General features: G+C 40.3%; 1 protein-coding gene across 3 annotated transcripts; it reads right to left on the bottom strand.

The window, feature by feature from the left end:
• Positions 1 to 1,738: 1,738 nt before the first annotated feature.
• On the bottom strand, positions 1,739 to 20,268 carry NTAQ1 (N-terminal glutamine amidase 1). 3 transcript variants are annotated; one of them, XM_054018505.1, is made up of 6 exons: positions 20,064 to 20,268; positions 18,114 to 18,213; positions 17,611 to 17,661; positions 13,406 to 13,554; positions 12,910 to 13,034; positions 1,739 to 2,035 (listed from the first exon to the last, which is right to left on the bottom strand). In XM_054018505.1, exons 1-6 carry the CDS (start codon positions 20,156 to 20,158, stop codon positions 1,929 to 1,931), a joined length of 627 nt encoding a protein of 208 aa, XP_053874480.1. In that variant the 5' UTR covers positions 20,159 to 20,268; the 3' UTR covers positions 1,739 to 1,928. The 3 variants fall into 3 exon arrangements, with proteins under 3 accessions (XP_053874480.1, XP_053874482.1, XP_053874481.1); XM_054018507.1 differs by having other exon boundaries at positions 20,046 to 20,085; XM_054018506.1 differs by lacking the exons at positions 17,611 to 17,661; positions 18,114 to 18,213; positions 20,064 to 20,268 and adding an exon at positions 14,364 to 14,480.
• Between the last annotated feature and the right edge of the window lie 410 nt (positions 20,269 to 20,678).

Below are 20,678 nucleotides of genomic sequence, written 5' to 3' on the forward strand. Positions count from 1 at the left end.
AGAGCAATACAGAAAATGAGTCATGTAAATTGACGGTATACCTTCCCCTAGAATTGTGTGTTCAATTTTGGTCACTTCTCAACAAGCTCATAGCAGAAATAAGAGAGAGCTCTTCGCCTGCTCCCCCACAAAGGAGTAAAAATTATAAGAGGGATTAGGCAATGTGGAATCTTCTATACAAGAAGAGGTTTAAAAGCTTTAGGCTGCTTAGAAGCGCAATTCTACCACTTACTCATGTTGAGTAGACCCTTCTCTGTGAGTAATTTCACTGACTTCAGTGGTACTATTTATGGAGTAAGGTCACAGAATCTGGCCCTTGAATTTTCCTTTAGTACATCTATTAGTCCACACTGGAAAGTCTCTTGCATCTTAGGTGCTCAGACACCACAGTGATGACCACTATATAAACAAATACTGAGGTCCTTCAGACTATTCTTCCGTTTCCTCACTTAGAATAACTGGTGCAGTTCTCCATTTTTACTTTAGAGACAGATATTTGTGTAGACATTTCCCAGTAATCTCTGGTTTTCAATCTAGCCGGTTACAGGGGCTTGCTCAAATATGGACATGCAGAGGAGTAAGATGCCTGGCTGTGGTCACCTACATTTTAGCTCCACATGTGGTAGGAGCAGCAGGTCTTAGACAACCTTTACTCCACTGCAAACAAGCTGGTAGGGAGAGGGTGGAGAGGAGCAGGGAGTGAATGGAGTGTTGACTTTGTCCCTCTGTTGGTGTGTGTGGTGCAGTCAAAGGACTGGTATAAATTACTGCCCCCAGGAAACATGGGTTGAGCAGGGATGAAACTGAGGGCTTGTCTACACTACCACGCAGGGTCGATCTAAGATATGCAACTTCAGCTATGTGAATAGTGTAGCTGAAGTTGACGTACTTAGATCTACTTACTGCGGTGTCTTCACTGCGGTAAGTCGACAGCTGACGCTCTCCCGTCGACTCTGCTTGTGCTCCTCGTTCTGGTGGAATACTGGAGTCGAGGGGAGAGTGCTCAATGGTCAATTTATCGCGTCTCTATACTAGATGCAATAAATCGACCCCGCTGGATCGATTGCTGCCCACTGAGCGGGCGGGTAGTGTAGACAAGCCCTGAGAGATGCATGCAGTTCCTTCCCTGGCCTCACAGGCCAGCACTGTATTTAGAACATTGAACTCTAGCCCTAAATGTTGACATTCTAACAGCATACGTTCTGGAAATGTTGATGAAATGCTGCCAGGCTTCAAATAAATATTACCCTGATCTGAGTACATTCAATGCTGAGTGAAAATGTTCCTTGCCCTTTATCTCGACAGAGTGACGTTTTTTATAAGAGCTACAGGAATAGGCAGATTATTTATTCTATAACGGTTAACAGGGATCATCTCTAATATCCATCATGCTCTATATGGAACTAAACATCTGTTCCGGACTGATTAGAGGAAAATCGTTGTGGTATATTTCCAAGTTGATTTTTTTAACTTTGTATATTCTGAAGAAAATATTGAATGTATTCATATCTAAGGCCTTGATCCTGCAGTTGGATCCATGCAGGCAGATCCTTACATTGCTCAGACTCTCATTGAAATCAATGGGCTTCACACAGGCAAAAGCTTCTACCTATAAGGATGTAGCTGCAGGACTGGGGTCCAGTAATCTCAGCTGACAGATTGAAGTTTAAGTGTAGTAGGGTCAATACAGATGCTGTAGAATTAGTCCGATCCATTATATAATTTTTAACTCTTGTTATATAGTCAAAATAAAATATTTTATTCAGTTCATTGCATTTTTGATCAATTCTTGTATTTGACAAAACAATAAATTTCATAGAAATAAACCAATTTATAAACAAAATGACAAGAGCAACCACAACAAAACAAAAAAGGGAAGCTGATGTGTCCTTTGTTTACATCACTGTCCTTTCAAAGTGAACCTGAAATCAGCTCTGTCTGCCATACCGATCCACAAAGTCAGGTAGCAGAAATACTGAGCCCCATCCCACCTTGGGATTCATACTGATAAAATCATCCAGGTTCATCTTGGAATCTAGATAAGGAGCACAAATAGAGAACGTTAGAGTCCTAGATAAGGCATCTATTTAGCACAGGAATGCATGAACATTATTTGTCAATCAAATGCAGACAGAAACCTGTTTTGATGGTAGGGATTAATATACACATACATACCAGCAAAGAGCTCATGTCAAGAGCTTCTTCCCTCTCATGAAAAGCCATTGAATAGGGAAAACACTACTCAGAGGGAATTCTGCAAATTGTAAGATACCTTCAGAGTCTTCATTTCCTGTTTTCAGGATGTAGCATTTGTCTCTGATCCCTATCTGCTCATGTCAATAATTTCTTTCCTGACCAGCATTTTCACTGATTGAAAGAAAGAGCATGTAGGAAAACAATAGAAATTTGCAGCAGTCCCAGAGGGCATTTATATCATGCCACGGAGTTGTAGTGCAGGATAAAGGGTGACCAAAACTAGAGAATTAAAAAAAGGACTGTTATAGTAAAAACTACGGGTCCTACGGCATCTCTCTATTCAAGAAGAGCCTGATCGTGCAAGACCTTGCTCCTATTTAAGGGCCTGATCCAAAGCCTATTGGAGTCAACGGAAGCTTTTCCATTGACTTCAATGGGGCATTAGATCAGCAATTAATAGGAATTAGAAGGTGCTGATCACTTCCTATGAGATGCTGATCAGCCTCGAGATCATGCCCCAACTAGGAAAACAATTAATGGACTTCATCAGGTCCCATGAACTCATTTGAAAGACTCCCACTGACTTTGAGTGCTTTGGTTCAAGCCCTAAATTCTGAAACCAGAGCCATGATAACTTGGGGGGGACAGCTGGGAGATGCTTGTGTAATCTCTACGTCTGATTTTAACATTGACAGGGAGGAAAATCAAGTAAGAAAAAATACAGCAATGGAGAAAGGAACAGTAGTGGGTATGAGAATGGACCTTAAGAGACAAGATAGCGCCGATACCAATGAAGCTAACAGTAAAGTAGGCGATACTGGCAGTAGAATTACAGTACCTAATAGGGCGAGGACTGTGGGCGAAGCAAAGCAGCAAAAATTAAGATGTTTGTACACCAATGCAAGGAGCCTGGGTAACAAAATGGAGGAACTCGAACTACTGGTGCATGAAGTGAAACCAGATATTATAGGGATAACAGAAACATGGTGGAATAGTAGTCATGACTGGAGTAGAGGTATTGAAGGATATGTGCTGTTCAGGACAGAAATAAAGGTGATGGTGTAGCATTGTATATTAATAATGAGGTAGACTTTAAGCAAATTAGAAGTGATGAAATGGATAAAACAGAGTCTATTTGGGCCAAAATCACTTTGGAGAAGAAAGCTACTAAAGGTTCCCCTGGGATAGTGCTTGGGGTATGCTACAGACCCCCAAGATCCAATTTAAATATGGATAGAGACCTCTTTAATGTTTTAATTAAATAAATACTACTGGGAATTATGTGATTATGGGAAACTTTTACTTCCCAGATATAGATCGGAGGACAAGTGCTACTAATAATAGTAGGGCCCAGATTTTCCTGGATGTAATAGGTGACAGATTTCTTAACCAAATAGTTGCTGAACCAACAAGAGGTGATTCCATTTTAGATTTGGTATTGGTGAGTAGTGAGGACCTGGTTGTAGGGGACAAGCTTGGTTTGAGTGATCACGAGCCAATTCAGTTTACCCTAAATGGAAGAATAAACAAACATAGATCTGCAGCTAGGGTCCTTGATTTCAAAAGGGCAAACTTTAAAAAATTAAGGGAATTAGTTAGGGAAGTGGACTGGACAAAAGAACTCAAGGATCTGAATGTGGAGTAGGCTTGGAATTACTTTAAGTCAAAGTTGCAGAAACTATCTGAAGCCTGCATCCCAAGCAAGGGGAAAAAAAGCATAGGGAAGGGTTGCAGTCCAACCTGGATGAGCAAGCATCTCCAAAGCAGAAAGCCTACAAGGAATGGAAGATGGGATGGATCAGCAAGGAACACTACCTCTTGGAGGTCAGAAAGTGATAAAGGGATAAAGTGAGAACTGCCAAAAGCCAAGCAGAGTTGGACATTGCAAAGGGAATTAAAACCAATAGTAAAAGGTTCGATAGCCATATAAATAAAAAGAAAACAAGGAAAGAAGACGTGAGACTGCTAAGCACTGAGGATGGGTTGGAGATTAAAGATAATCTAGGCATGGCCCAACACCTAAACAAATACTTTGCCTTAGTTTTTAATAAGGCTAATGAAGAGCTTAGAGGTAGTGGCAAGGTGGCAAATGGGAACGAGGATACGGAGGTAGAAGTTACCACATCTGAGGTGGCAGTCAAACTCAAACATCTTAATGGGATTAAATTGGGGGCTCCAGATAATCTCCATCCAAGAATATTAAAGGAACTGGCACATGAAATTGCCAGTCCAATAGCAAGGATTTTTAATGAATCTGTAAACTCGGGGATCGTACCCTATGACTGGAGAATTGCAAATATAGTTCCTATTTTTAAGACAGAGGAAATAAAAGTGATCTGGGAAACTACAGGCCTGTTAGTTTGACCTCAATTGCGTGCAAGGCCTTGGAACAAATTTTGAAAGAGAAAGTAGTTACGGACATAGAGGTGAACAGTAATTGGAATAAAATACAACATGGTTTTACAAAAGGTACACCGTGCCAGACTAACCTGATCTCCTTTTTTGAGAAGATAACTGATTTTTTTACACAAAGGAAATGCAGTAGACCTAATCTACCTGGATTTCAGTAAGGCATTTGATACAGTTCCACATGGGAAATTATTAGTAAAATTTGAGAAGATTGGGGATTAATATGAGAATTGAAAGGTGAATAAGGAACTAGTTAAAAAGTTCTGGAACAGCCTTCCAACGGGAGCAGTGGGGGCAAAAAATCTAACTGGCTTCAAGACTGAGCTTGATAATTTTATGGAGTGGCAGTATGATGAGACTGCCTACAATGGCATGTAGCTGATCTGTGACAGCTAGCAGCAAATATCTCCTATGACTGGTGATGGGACACTAGATGGGGAGGGCTCTGAGTTACTCCAGAGAATTCTTCCCCAGGTATCTGTCTGGTGGTCTTGCCCACAAGCTTAGGATCTAACTCATCGCCATATTTGGGGTCAGGAAGGAATTTTCCCCAGGTCAGATTGGCAGAGACACTAGGGGGTTTTCGCCTTCCTCTGCAGAATGGGGCATGGGTCACTTGTGGATTTAAACTAGTGTAAATGGTGAATTCTCTATAACTTGACATCTTTAAATCATGATTTGAGAACTTCAATAACTCAGCCAGAGGTTAGGGGTCTATTACAGGAGTGGATGGGTGAGGTTCTGTGGTCTGCAGTGTGCAGGATAATCACGATGGTCCCTTTTGTCCTTAAAGTCTATGAGACACAAAAACCCCTTCCGTCACTGTCGGTAGTATCTACACTACGGTGCTACCTGCCGCTGTAGCCTAGTCATAGCCCTAGTGTATTTAGTGTAGTGCCCTACTGCTATATTTGTGCTTTTTTTAAACATGGATTATTTAGATACGTCAGAGCCAAAGCCTACTGTTGTTTAACTGATAGATCTACAAGTACAGTATACAGGGTAAAATTCACTTCAGCTGCATAACGCCCAAGTAATTAGGCTTATACTGGTGTAGTGCACAAGGGATTTAGGGAGGACAGAAACCACTCAACGGCAAGGTAGGGCTGCAGCCTATCTATAATCCAATGCCTGCAGGTACTATTCAATCTCTAGGCTGGAATATCAGCTTCCGCCCCTCTGCACGCACTATGTACTGGGATTCGCAGTTTGTCTCCATCCAAGTACTAGCCAGGCCTGGAACTCTTTAATTTCCAAGATCAGATAAGATCAGGTGCATTCAGTCTGGTATGGATGTCTTACACATTATATAACAGCCCCTTGGATCCATCTAATCACAGTTCCCATAGCTCCTCCTCCAACTCCAGTTTTCACTCCAGCCTATTGTAGCTGACAGCAAAATAATTATTTAAAAAGTGTTCCTTACATGGTAAACAAGTCCAGAGGGACATTTTAGAAGTTGAGTTACAAACTTCGGGGGTGAGGAGGAAGAGGGTGATGGGGGACGGGAGAGAGAAAGTATTTTTAAACAAGGGAACACAGGTGCAGCTGTAAGCAACGTGAAAGGGTGCTACCATATAATCTTTTAGGGGAGTAAAAAGACTCTCCTTAACTTAGCTGACCAGAAAGGTCTTGGGCAGCCTATAAAAACAAACAATTTTAATTAAGGGATTTTTTTCTTTTAAAAAGCAGGACAGAACTTCCAAGTCAACAGTGATCAACACTATTTCATGGATTAGTCAATAAATGGCACTGAAGCTGAATGACAGCTGGTTTCCTTTGCATTGCAAGATATGCAATCAGACCTCTCAATTTTTTTTATTAATAAGGAAGCCCTGCATTCTGATAAAATTCCCTCTTTCCCATTATTATATCTATTTGTTTTAAATCTATATTGTGCCATAAGTTTACAGTGCCTTACAACTTTAAAAAACTGTTAGGCAAAAGATATTATCATAATCCAGATAAAGTCCTTCATCTGAGTGAGTAGACGGCAATGATTCATCTGAGGTTCTAAGGCCTAAAGTGGAACGGGAGAGCTAACACACAAGAACAGAGTGCAGATGTTATTGCTGACAACCCAGGTGGTTTTTCAGAAGGGACTGGAGTGAGAGCTAGTAGAAAGGCTCTTCCAAGCATAGGGGGTGGCATAGAACAAAGCAGGGGTGAGAAAAGACAAATTGTGTTTACTTTCTGGACCCAATCCTATTTAAGAGCAGGACCAGGCCCTAAAGATGGAAAATGTTGCCAAGACACTGATGAAATGAAATGGCTGTTTGATTTGCTTGTTTCTGCCTATCCACATAGCAACACTTCTTCTGACAGAACCATTTTAGTAGAGCCACGCACAATATATTTTATTACTGTGGCCATGCCTGTGCATTCTAGGACTCTTAAGGCATGTTGTCCATTATGCCTAACACACTTGCTATGAGCAGGGGCTTATGGATACTTTACAAATACTAGGCCATACACTGTCGGATGGAGTTAGTAACTAATACAGCTGCAGTGCTTGTGGTTTCTGTCCATAGTGAGTAGACTGCAATGATTCAGCTGAACGAGAACTAAAGAGCTTAGTCCAGATTTAACAACGCCATGCTAGAGCTAATCCAGGTATTTACAAGCATTGGATGCAAGGTGCTGTACATCCTCATACTAGTAACAAAGAAAAGACAGACTGTGATTTTCCAAGGAGCCTAGACGTGGGCTATCAAGGAGATGTTGGGTGCTTTTGTAACTCACGTGCTTCGTAGGGATATCTCGTTAAGAGATCTATGGGGAGTGCGTAGGAATGAGTCATTGTTGCTAGGCAGATGTACAATTAGCACTCAACACTTGGAAGTTTCTGGACTTGGGTGTGATAGTTTTGGATATGCTCAATAGGATTGATGTCGCTGGACTCAAGATTCCATGAAGGCAAGTAGTCAGGGCAGCTACTTTACAATAGGCCACGTGCCCTGTGTGGGTTGAGAGAAGCTGAGCCCAGGAGCAGAAAGCAGGCTGTTTTACCCTAACTGTGAAGCATTTAGGTTAGTGATATTTTTAACCCTCCAACAGGGAAGCCCTGGCAGGGTTAATTATAGAGAGGAGAAATTGGGAGAGAAAACTAATTTCCTTCATTTTAATTGTATGCTTGGAATGTTGCTTGATTTTAGCCAAATTGTTTTTTTATTTAAATTCTCTCAACTACTATGATGGACCTATTTTTCTCTTATTTAAATGTGATCATGGGTAAAGAGTCATTTACATTTTGCTAGTCTCAGTTTTGTATTTTTCTTGTAATGGTTTTATTTTAAAATCTATACACCTACCTAAGTGATTTCAGCAGAGGAGGAGGAAGAAGGTGCATGGATTCCATTTGAAGTTTTCTACAAGCAAGTGGAGGGAAGATGTTCATTTTGACTCAGCAGACTGTATAGATTTTGGTGATCAAAGACTATAACTGAGACAGGTGAACTCAATTTAAGATTTTGGGAACTCTGAGTTTCTTCTCACTGTATTTCTGTGGGGACTGATCTGTTTAGATTTGTTTTCTTTATTTAGGTATAACTGTGAAGCTAATGGATGTGGGTTATAAAGTAACCATGTTATGTTGTAGAAATTGTTATTATTATTAATAATTATGATTCTTTAGAATAAGATTTTATAAATTTGATACTTAAGTTCACTCATTTTGTTCTTTTGGACTTGATTGTAGAGGTTGACCCTGTGCAATCCTTGTTGAAAATCCTCAATGACTGAATTCTGGGTCTCCATGTGCTTTTCTGTGGCAGTTGTTTTTAGGCATTAGGAGAAGGGCAGTGAAGTAAACTCTAGTCCAGCCAAAGGTTACACTTTTAAAGTGAGAAGTTTGACTAGTGCAGCATGTAGACTATGGGTAGCCAAGTACTGAGATTCAAGAAAAGGGAGGCTCTGGAGACATGATCAGAGTAGCGGGAGAAGAGACTCTGCAGTTAGATAACAATAATAGTGTGGAATTATTAAATGGCACATTAAATTTGCCTTTGCTGTGTTCAGGTTTACTTCAGCAGGCCTTGTTCCAGTAAGTTTCCAGTTTTTTACCACTGTACCTTTCAGTCACCTTTAACTTCTAACTGTGTAGTTTTAATAATAAGCTCTACAGCATGTAAAGAAAGCATGTAAAGAAAGTTCTAATGTTATGTCCTTGGTTGCTTTCATCCTGTTTTTCTCCTTTGCTCACACAAAGCTCATATAACCATTTTTTTCCTTAGATAAAAATAACAGCAGGTTAGACAGCGTGTATGTGCTGCTCTTTTGCTCACTGAGGCTTTCTTTGTTGGGTTCACTATGATTCTACTATCACCACTGGGAGAAGACAAATGAGGAAGCTGCAGATATCTACATAGCTTCAGTCTAGCAGCCTGCATGTCTAACATATGTGTCAGATACAATGCCCTCCAGCTTTTGTTTCTCAGCTGTCTTATCCACTCTTTTCGAAAACAAAATGCATCATTTACGACCACCCAGGGACTAACTAAGAAACCTGCTGCACCAATCTTGTGGTGTGCTACCAAACACCTGGGAAGACTTCAGATTTGAACCATGGTTTGCAATGTAATATTCAACTGTTCGTAACAGCTCTAAGTAGGAAGGCCATCTGTTCTAGGAAATTTTGAAATGCTTTTTGGAAGATATATTTTATGTTGTCCTGCAGTTAGAATTGTGATCATATCAGAGCTCACAAGCTAAGTAGGATCAGGCCTGATCAAGACATGTATGTTAGACTCCAAAGGATAACCCAAATGCAGTATTGCCAACCCCAAGTTTTTAAAAATCATGTTATCCTTCCCCATCCACCCCAAATTAGGAAACTGATTCTTAAAAATCATGATTTTTAAACCAATACATTTTGGGTTCTTTTTATTTGCATTGGGCTTTCTGAGCCTTTTGGGAATTTACTTTATTCATGTTTTCAAGCTTTTTCTTTGCAATGATCAGGATTAGAAACTTTAATTTTTAAAAATTGAAGGTGAGATTCTCATATAATCTCCTGATTCCAACTTTAATTAATTAAGCTGGGCTGAAATGGAAATATCATGAGGCTTGTGATAAAATCATGAAAGTTGACAATCCTGCAAATGGTACAGGAAGTTATATTGGTAATGGCTGTAGGCAGTCCTCTGCCTTCTGAGTCATTATTGAACCAATGTCTCATTAGGTAAAGGTTTCAGAGTAGCAGCCGTGTTAGTCTGTATCCGCAAAAAGAACAGGAGTAGCTCATCTTAATGGCTCAAAAGCTTTTCAAAAACAGACTCCAACGAGAAACTGCTGAACTAGAATTAATTTGCAAACTAGATACCATTAACTTGGGCTTGAATAGAGACTGGGAGTGGCTGGGTCATTACACAAATTGAATCTATTTCCCCATGTTAAGTATCCTCACACCTTCTTGTCAACTGTCTGGAATGGGCCATCTTGATTATCACTACAAACATTTTTTTTTCTCCTGCTGATAATAGCTCATCTTAATTAATTAGCCTCTTAAAGTTGGTATGGCAACTTCCACCTTTTCATGTTCTCTGTATGTATATATCTTCTTACTATATGTTCCATTATATGCATCTGATGAAGTGGGCTGTAGCCTATGAAAGCTTATGCTCAAATAAATTTGTTAGTCTCTAAGGTGCCACAAGTACTCCAGTTCTTTTTTCCATTAGGTAAAGGCACTGTGCCATTATTCAGAGGAGATGGAAAACAACTCCTGACCACTTGGAATCATTAAAAATCCCATGCAATTTTCCATAAAAGTGGTGGTGGTAGTCCCAGTGTCCTGGCCTAGTCAAACTGGATTTACTGTATCTACATTTCCACTGTCATTTCCATTTGACATTCTTTGTCACTTCCTGTTCTGAAGTGCTATGAGCCATTAAGCAGTTAAAGTGGAAACATTTCAGTAACAGAAAAAACAAATTCCTGTCTTTTTCAAGTTTTATAAAAGCTTTTGAATCCTTCAAAATGAAAGGAGCTATAATTTAATTAATATTGAAAAATACTAATATTTTGTAGGAGCAGAGCAGCAAAACTATGTTGATCTTCATCTTTAATAAAGTGTAAACAATTCCTAGATATCATGGTGATAAGTGCTTTAGAAATACTGATATATTAAAAAGATTGATACATTTCTAAATGTATTTTAAAAGATATAAGGTGCTCACTTTAGTAACATCCCAAGGGAAAATATAGAGCATGCAGCAAACTGTACTAATATAAAAAGATCTTTTCTGTGACTTTGTAATTATCTTTTCACTAGCGGCAAGGAAATCAACTACTCTAAATTATTAAAAAGAATACACTAATACAAAAGTAGAAAAGCAGGTATGGTGCCTTATAAATAAACTGATATAAAACAATAAGCAGGAACCACTTTGCCGACCACTGAAATGCAGTAAATGCTAGAGTGAAATGTGTTAGCAATTTAATGAAGAAAGTGAAATACCATATCTAACTGAATGAAGCTGCATGGACAATGTAGTTACCTGAACTGGAATTTGGTCAGGACACTGGGACGAACACCTATAAGCTCTTTACTGATCACAGGAGGTCAAACCCCTCAGTTTTCTATCCCATTTGGGGGGAAAAAGACCCCTCCAATAGAACAGTTCCCCTGTAACAGTGCTGAAATAGGAGTTCATTACTGACTGAGGGAAGAGTGCCACCTACTGACTGACTAGTAGCAAAGGAGTTCAGTTTCTTGTCTCACTTCTGTCGTCTAAGTACAAACTTTGAGCAACAGTGAACTCTAACAAATTATGTGTAGAACTTTAGTGATTTATAGTGGTCACACTGAGCTTTAGGGTTGAATCATTGGTGACTGTGGCCCCAGTTCAGCAAGGTAGTTAGGCATGTCCCTAACTTTAAGCACATGAGTAGTTCCATTAAAGTCAAGCTTAAGAACCTTAGGTAGCTGTTGAGGTACAAATACATATGTATATGAATATCTCAAGTGAATGAAGGAATAAGGCTGGAGGAGAAGAAACTGAACCTTGCTGAATAAGGAAAGGAAAGAAGAAAGTATCAGGATAGCACATACTTAAGAGAGGAAGAAAATGGAAACAAAACAAAAAAGGAAAAATATCAAGTGTTTACTAGACCAGGGTCAGAATGTTCAGGACCAAACTACTTAAGCATGTGCTTAACTTTAAACAGATGAGTAATCCCACTGACTGCAACAGGACTACTCACGTGCTTAATGTTAAGCATGTGCTTAAGTGCTTCGCTGGAGTGGGGCCAGAGTGCTCAGCAGCCTGTGGGATCAAGCCTGATGGGACACGATTCAATAAAGCATCCCTACTCAAGATAAGTACATGCTTAAATGCCAAGCCCCACTGAAGACAGTGGGACTTAAGCATGTGCTTAAGTGCCATCCTGAATAGGGATGAACATCTGCACGTGTTTAAGTGCTTTCCTGAATTGGGGCCTGAATGATCTTTAAAAAAAAAAAAAAAAACCCACCCACCGTCCTTTTTGAGCCCCAGGGCCAAATTAAAGTGTAGGCACTATAGGCTTATTCACAAAGCCCCAGCTCTTGGAGTCCCATGATGAGGTCAGAACCTTGGCTCTCTTTTTAAATTATGTTTCTACTACTCATGTATGTAAGAAAAAGCTTGAAAATGTGACCCGAGTGTAACTGATGCCCATCTGGTTGGCAGACAAACTTAAAACATTAGTTCTGAGAGGTGTGAACTATCCCATTCTTCTTAACTCTGATGCCTGTGCCACCCCAAGGAGAGGCAGGGCCATAGCGAGGGGCCAACATGTGGGATGTGCCTACAGTCCTGGGTTATCTTAACTCAACCCTATGGATGACATGGACATATTCTTTCTTCTTGTGAAGACTGACTTGCATAGGAGAGGCACAATCTGAACACAAGTCTGAGACCCAGGAACTCCGAAATTCCAATCCCAAGTCTATCAGAGAATCACTATGTGATTGTGAACAAGTCACTTTATCCTCTCTGCATCAGTTCCTAATGTGGGGACATTAATGCTTACTTGCCCACCTCACACAAGGTGTTGTGAGGATTAGCTAGTTAATGTTTGATAAATGCCAGAAACGGTGTTGAACATTATATAATCCCATAGGTACATGCAAGATGCGAGTTCATATTTTTTTCTGATGAAATAATAAAGCACTTTGTCTTGAAAGGAAAGGTGGCAGTGCTTTCACAGTATATTATGGAAGCATAAATATCACTTATGCAATTCTTTGGCTTTATTTTGTTTCATTTCCTCGACTCAAAAGGAACAGGATTTTTTTTGTTTTGTGTGTGGAATGCTATTTACCTGCAGTTTCAATGCAAGGGTAGAAAGGAGGAGGCTTCTGCCAGTGTCCACTGGCATCTTTCATGTGGGATCGGTCAGAAGCAAATGTCTTCAGATACAAATCTGCTCGAATCAGTCTGATTTTTCTAAACAAACATATAATTCAAGAACGTACTAAGTGATGGAGTCATGTAATACTGTATTAGACATTACTAACCCAGAGTTTGTTCCTGCCCTTTAAATCAAATTCATATAGTTTAGTGGTATATTAATAGTGTCAAGTAACTGAATGACTAACAGGAAGCAATACAAGGAAATAGAAAGTTTTATTGATGGATGAACGATTGTACCTTTAAGGTCAGGATCATTAGAAGAGCAGTGTGGTGTGTTTAATTTCCTGCACAGTAACAGATTATACGTAGGTGACTATGCATACAAAGAAAAATATCAACTGCATCAATTGTTGGGGCTTGCTTTTGTAAAATATTCTGTACCGTATTTGTTTTAATTTTCTCACCTTCTAAATCCTGGAAGAAGAATATCATCTGATTTAAAGGCCTCCTCAATGTAAGTGTCAAATGGACATGGAAATGGCAACACTGTGTCAAGATCATAAATGAAGTTCTGGTCTCCACTTGAAACATGAAGTAAAACAACATGGTAATCCTAGGAGTAAAGATCATTGACAGTTAACTAGACAGTTGTAAATGGTCATAGAGAAACCTCAGAGTTATTAGGAAAAGGGGACAGAAATCACCCCCAAAGCATAACCCATAAGTGATGGCGCAGAGATGAGCCGCAACTGTGATCTCCCCCCAAGTCTGTCCAGTGGATACTCTTTTCCAAGTGGAATTCCACAGCTTATCCCACTTTAGCCTGGATCACCAGGGTGAAATGCCATCTACTCTCACCATCCTGCCACAGGTACAGGGCAAACAGTGCTTTATACCCTCTTGTCACCTGAGTTGCACTCATGAGAGGCTGCAAGTTTCACTACCTTCACCTCTCTCTGGCACACAATTCTACCACTCTAAGACTGGATCCCAGGATAGCAGCCTGCCTGTTTTTAGCTGTAACAACACGACAGAGCCAACTGCAACGGGAACCAGCAAGACACTCCTCTTTGGGTACCTGTGACCCAGGGCTGATTAAAGTGACTCCAAACAGCTTGTGTCCATTCACCCAAAGGTACACAGCACACAGGGAGAAAAAGTTAAACCTACAACAGTCCTGCACACCCAAAGTTTGCCTGCACGTGATCACCTCTCTCAAGCTTAGACAGCAGAGCTGTCTCAGGCACAGCCTGAAGAGCCCCTGCCTTAGTTCCAGAACCCTGTTGAATACATCACCAAAGTAAGTTTTGTCTCCCCAAGCAGCTGCTGCCTGCTTCCCCACCCCCCTTTCCTCTAGGCTAGGGGTTGTAATTGCTTAGGCCCAGATACGTTGATTTCAGTGGGAATTAGGAACCTAAATACCTTTGAGGATCTGGACCTTAGTGTTCTTTTGGTCTTCGTCTCTGGCCTTGAAAAAGCAGGACTGTCACCTTTCTGGTCACAGGCAGGTAAGGAATTTTCAATAAATAGTTCACCCATTCCTTCTGTTAAGGTCCCTTGGTATTCTCCCTAGAGATACCTTATCTTTGTCAGTTTCATTTCCTGTTTGCTGCCGCCTAAGGCCTCCCTCCCCAGTTTGATTTAACTCTAGGCAGTCAGACAGAATCTCAACCAGGGAAACCATACAAAATAATACAGATATCTCCTTAATTTCCACACCCTAATACAATAAAATATTTGAATTGGATAACGTGTCCTTTGTGTTCATCTCAATCCCAACCAAAGGCTGGCACAGATAAAAGACGACAACTTGCCTCTTTATGAAGTGATTAGCAGGTAATTTTAATGCTGTGTTTGATGACTCATTTTATACAATTAATCACAATGAACTGTAACCTAGTAAAGTGAATACAAAATCCACTTATGGAAAGAGTTTGAGGAGCTTTCTTATGACATTTTCAGTGCTAAACAAGCCTAGCTATTTGGAGCAAGAAATTGAAAAAATCTTAGGCAAATTATTTTGCAATACTAATACACGTATTGGAAATGGAGTTGTGTGAAACAACAAAATTTAAAAGAGACGGAATAGTGACAATGAGAACAGGGAAACCAGCTATAGGCTTATGCAAGTTTGCATTTCTAGTTGCATTGTCTACCAAAAAACTTGAATTCAATACATTTTGGTGGGAAACACTTAAAATCTGTAATGGCCTTCTCTGTCCCTCTTCTGCCTTCCTTCTCATACCACTTAGATCTCATTCAAAACTAATATTTGTAAAGTTGGTTTGTTTTTAAACTATGTTATTTTTGAGTCACACTTGGGGGCAGGGTGGAGAAGGGGTCTTGCAATGATATAATTAAAATGGCTCAAACAGGTTTTTTTCTGATTTTCCCAAACAATTCACTCCCAGTCTGACATGGCATGTGCCAGTTTAAAAAAAAAAAATAATAAAGTTATAGGTACCTGAATAGGGCATTTATACTGAAAGTGCATCTTAACCGTCACTTACTAGAATATAAGATTGCTGCACCAAAATTGGACTAGTGCTCCAGTACTGGACAATTCAGAGAAAAGTTCAGTGATAATTATGTCCAAAAAGGAAATTTTCCCCTAATACCATCCCACAGGGCATATCCCCGACACATGAAGCTGTAGAACGCTCATGTTTTTCTATCCCATGTACTATATATGTTGATATTTTCATTATTCATGTAAATATCTACACTTATTTTGGATCCAACTAGGCTCTTGGCCTCAATGCTATCTTGTGGCAATAAGTTCCACGGGTTTATTATGTGTTGTGTTAGAAGTTTTAAGTTTGTTGACTTTTGATTTCATAGGCTGTTCCATTGTTCTTTTACTATATAAGTGGTCTACTCTTAAAACGCTACATTGGCGCAGCTGCACTGCTGGAGTGCTTAAGTGAAGACACTCCTATGCCAATGGGAGAATCCCGTCGGCATAGTTAATCCACCTCAGTGAGAGGCAGTAGCTGTGTCAATGGGAGAAGCTCACCTGCTGACATAGCGCTATTTACACCAGGGGTTAGGTCGATATAACTATGTCACTCAGGTGTGATTTTTCACACCCCTAACTGATGTAGTTACATCAATATAAGTCTGGAGTGTAGACCTGGCCTTAGAAAAGCACACATGGGATGTTTTTAAGAACCTGAGAATGACCATACTGGATCAAACCAATGGTCCATTTAACCCAGTATCCTGGCTTCTGACAGTGGTTGCTGCCAGATGCTTCAAATGGAGTGAACAGAACAGGACAATTCATAGAGTGATCCATCCCCAGTCATCCAGTCCCAGCTTCTGACAGTCAGAGGGTTAGGGACACCCAGAGCATGGGGTTGCATCCCTGACCATCTTGACTAATAGCATTGATGGACCCATCCTCAATGAATTTATCTTATTCTTTTTTTATCCCAGTTATAGTTTTAGCCTTCACAACATGCTCTGGTAATGAGTTCCACATGTTGCCTGTGTATTATGTGAAGAAGTACTTCCTTATGTTTGTTTTAAACCTACTGACTATTAATTTCATCGTGACCCCTGTTCATATGTTATGTGAAGGGGTAAGTAATACTATCTTATTCACTTTCTCTACACAGTTCCTGATTTTTTTTTTTTTACCTCTATCATATCCCCCTTTAGTTATTTCTTATCTAAGCCAAACAGTCCCAGTATTTTTACTCTCTCCTCATATGGAAGCTGTTTCATATCCCTAATCATTTTTGTTGCCCTTCTCTGTACTTCTTCCAATTCTAATATATCTTTTTTTCAGATGGGGCAGCCAGAACCGCACCCATTATTCAAAGTGTGAGTGTATCATGGATTTATATAGTGGCACTGTGATATGTCTTATTATCTATCTTATGTTTAATGGTTCCTATCATTCTATTAGCTTTTTTACACTGCTGCTGCATATTGAGCTGATGTTTTGAGAGAACTATCCACAATGATTCCAATATCTCTTTCCTGAGTGGTAATAGCGAATTTAGACCCCATCGTTTTGTATGTATAGTTGGGATTCATTTTTCCAATGGCATTACTTTGCATTTATCAATGCTGAATTTCATCTGCCATTTTCTTGCCCAATCACCCAGTTTTGTGAGATCCTTTTGTAACTCTTGACAGTCAGCTTTGGACTTAACTATCTTAAGTAATTTTGTATCGTCTGCAAACTTGGCCACTTCACTGTTTACCCTTTTTTAATTTATGAATCTGTTGAACAGCACTGGTCCCAGTACAGATCCTTGGGGAAACCCTGACATTTACCTCTCTCTACTTGAAAACTGTTTATTCCTATCTTTTATTTCCTATCTTTTAACCAGTTACTATTTATTTTATTTAGTGTTTGACTATTTGCCAAGCCAAGCAATAGCATTCTTAGTGGCCAAGTTACTGATACATGAGAGGACATTCCCTCTTATCTAATTACTCCTTACTTTGCTTAAGAGCCTTTGGTGAGAGACCTTGTCAAAAAGACTTTCTGAAAGGTACACTATATCCACTGGATCACTCTTGTCCATATGTTTGCTGACTCCTTCAAAGAATTCTAATAGGTTGGTGTGGCCTAATTCCTCTTATTGCTTAATGTGCTAGAGGTAGTAGGGAAATGAGCATGCTATAAGGATCTATACAGAATAGAATGTCTTACCCAAACTACAGGTTCATCTCCACATCCTGACTGCTGCTTCCAGAGCGGTATCTGCAAATTACAAGTTAGAAGCTAATTTTAAGTAAACTAAACAAACATCTAGGATTTCAGTCTAATACAAGATAGGTCGGTTTTCACTGAATGATAAAATTAGTCAGCTAGCGTTATATCTGCGATGCAATAATTAAGCTTTTATCAGATTGTTTTTTGGTCTTTTTGAGCTTAGTTGGGGACGTTGTTTTGCACCACACAGACCATTCAGTCTCCTCAGCTGACTGATAGCAGCAAAGGGATCCCTGCCATCCTCAGGTAGATGATACTTCTCCAAATGTCAACTCCAAGGCCCAGACTGCCATATACAACTAAAAGACCTGCCTTTTAGGATCTTTTCCACTATCTGTCTGACCATGGGGCCTAGGTTAGCTACAAGGCTCAGGCCACCTATATGCCTGGACAGTGAATCTGTTTTGATCTTTGTTCCATATCACAACTCATCAACTTACCATCCTTCTCTCATTGGATATGAAAACAGCATAAAATTCTTCTAAAGGGTATTGATCATAGCTTCTGATGTATTCACAAAGTTTCCAAACATTTTCCTCACTGTAAAATACAAGTTTTTTACAGTTCTTGTTTTATTTCTGATTTATACAATAAAAACAGGATAGATGTTGTGATTATTCCACTTTTGGATTAATTTTTCTGTTGAAGACTTTTTCCCAATTCCCCTTCACAAATCTATTTTTAATTTCTAAAATTTAGGTCCTAGCTCTTATAAAAATGTTTCCACAAATAATTCATAGACTTTTAGGCTCAATTACTGTTTAACAGGAGGAAGCATAATTTGGTTTACTCTGTCATGAAATGCTTTGTAATACCAAATGACTGGTGTATTTAGTGTTTTGTCTTTTCCTCATTGTTTATGGCAAAGAAGTTTTGAGTCAAGTATCAACAAATTATATTATGCAACAGAGGGTCCTGTGGTATCTTTAAGACTAACAGAAGTATTGCAGGTCCTGAGACCTGTCGCGTCCCCCCCACACACATGCTCTGTGGAGATAGGGTACAGGAACAGGGGGGCAGGAACAGGGGAAGGGGGACACCCTGATATCAGCACCCCTCTTTCCCTCCTCCCCCGCCCTGCACAGCAAGCAGGAGGCTCCCAGGAACAGCTCCAAGGCAGAGGGAAGGAGCTGCTCCAATACTTCTGTTAGTCTTAAAGGTGCCACAGGACCCTCTGTTGCTTTTTACAGATTCAGACTAACACGGCTACCCCTCTGATACTTAACAAGTTATATTAAATACAGTAACTCTTCGCTTAATGTTGGAATTATGTTCCGTAAAAATGCTACTTTAAAAGGAATGATGTTAAGGAAATCCAATTTCCCCATAAGAATTAATGTAAATGGGGAGGGGGTTAGCTTCCAGGAAATTTTTTTTCGACAGACAAAAAGCACCCCTCTTCCCCCCTCTCCCCCACCCTGCACAGCAAGCAGGAGGCTCCCAGGAACAGCTCCAAGGCAGAGGGAAGGAGCAGCACATGGCAGTGGGGGGAGGGACACCTGAACTGCCCTGCACTTGATAGCCTGTAGGATGGCTGCCGCACAGGGAATTTAGGGGAGCTGATGGGGGACTGCCAGTCCACCCTAGTTCCAAGCCCCCACCAGCTAGCTCCAATGGGCTGCTCTTCCTGCAAGCAGTGGACAAAGCAGGCGGCTGCCAAACAACGTTATAAGGGAGCATTGCACAACTTTAAAAGAGCATGTTCTCTAATAGATCAGCGACATAACAATGTTAACCGGGACGACGTTAAGTGAGGAGTTACTGTAAAAATCTTACCTGTAAAGATAAATGTTATCAAGTGTATGTAACAGCTTTAAAAATATTTTTAATTTTTAAATAGACTTCCATCTGATGCTAGTGAAAAATATTAACAATCCCTGTATATAAAATCATTATTGCCTAATATTACTATTGTAATAGTTCTGTACAATTCCAAATAAACTATGCCACTGATAACAATAACTGGGCATGACACACAATAAATACTAATGGAACCACAAATTATTTTCTAAGTGATAAACTATCCAGGAGGCTGTACAATGATCCTGTATATTGTTATTCCCCAGTATATCATCTTCCAATAATCCTGATTAGGACACTCTGTAAATTATAGTACTCTCTAACCAATGCACCCTTTTATCCTATAATACCAAATGTTACTGTAAGAAGAATACTCTCTCTCCTGGATCTTACGACCTAACTTCTTCCACTTTACCTCCTGCAAGAATACATGCAGAATTTCTAACGAGAAATAGAAACATGGGAGATTGCAATAGGGAACCCTGGCCCTCGGTGCCTCCTCTCTTGGTGCACTTATTACTTATTACCAGTGAAGAAGAAAGCAGATGTACCCAGCACGCCGCATTTCTTACATGTCTGTTGCTCCTTACCAGTAGCAGCTGGTGTACACACAGGCTTGCCGAGCAGGGGCAGCTGGCTGATAACTAGCAGCAGCTCCTGCTGCTGCTACCCCTGGCTGTTCCATAGGTGACCCACATCCAGGTGTATGGGAGGACTGGCTAGGGGAAGGTTTAACAGGCTCATATACCAGAAGGCAGCACTGGCGTTTCCCCCAGCTATATAAAGCAGCAGTTTGCTCAGGAAGTGTTTGTGGGTTGTGCAGGAAATTGGTGAGTTACAAACAATTTCTTCCCCTAGGAAAGCCGGCTGTTATAGCATGACTACTAGGAACTCAGGCAGGCGGGAGGCAATTTAACTTGGACGCAAAGCGAGATAACTTCTATTGCTCTGTTAAGCTCCAGCATGCTACATCAAAGGCAGGAGAGAGGGGAGCAGGTTGAGCTAGAAGAGTGGGGAAACTTAAGCTCAGTCAGACGGTAGGAAGAGCGGGCTTGAGTGGGGAGAGAGATGAGACCAGGAGAGATCCTGAGCTTACAATGGAGGTGAGGGAGAGACCAGGACAGAGGTTGAGCCTTAGCAAGAGGGTAGGGTGGGCTGGCACTGATCAAGAAGGGCAGAGGGATGGAATCTGGAGCTGTTAGTGA

The sequence above is a fragment of the Malaclemys terrapin genome, chromosome 2 (genome assembly GCF_027887155.1).
Source record: "Malaclemys terrapin pileata isolate rMalTer1 chromosome 2, rMalTer1.hap1, whole genome shotgun sequence".
NCBI classification, from domain to species: Eukaryota; Metazoa; Chordata; order Testudines; family Emydidae; genus Malaclemys; species Malaclemys terrapin.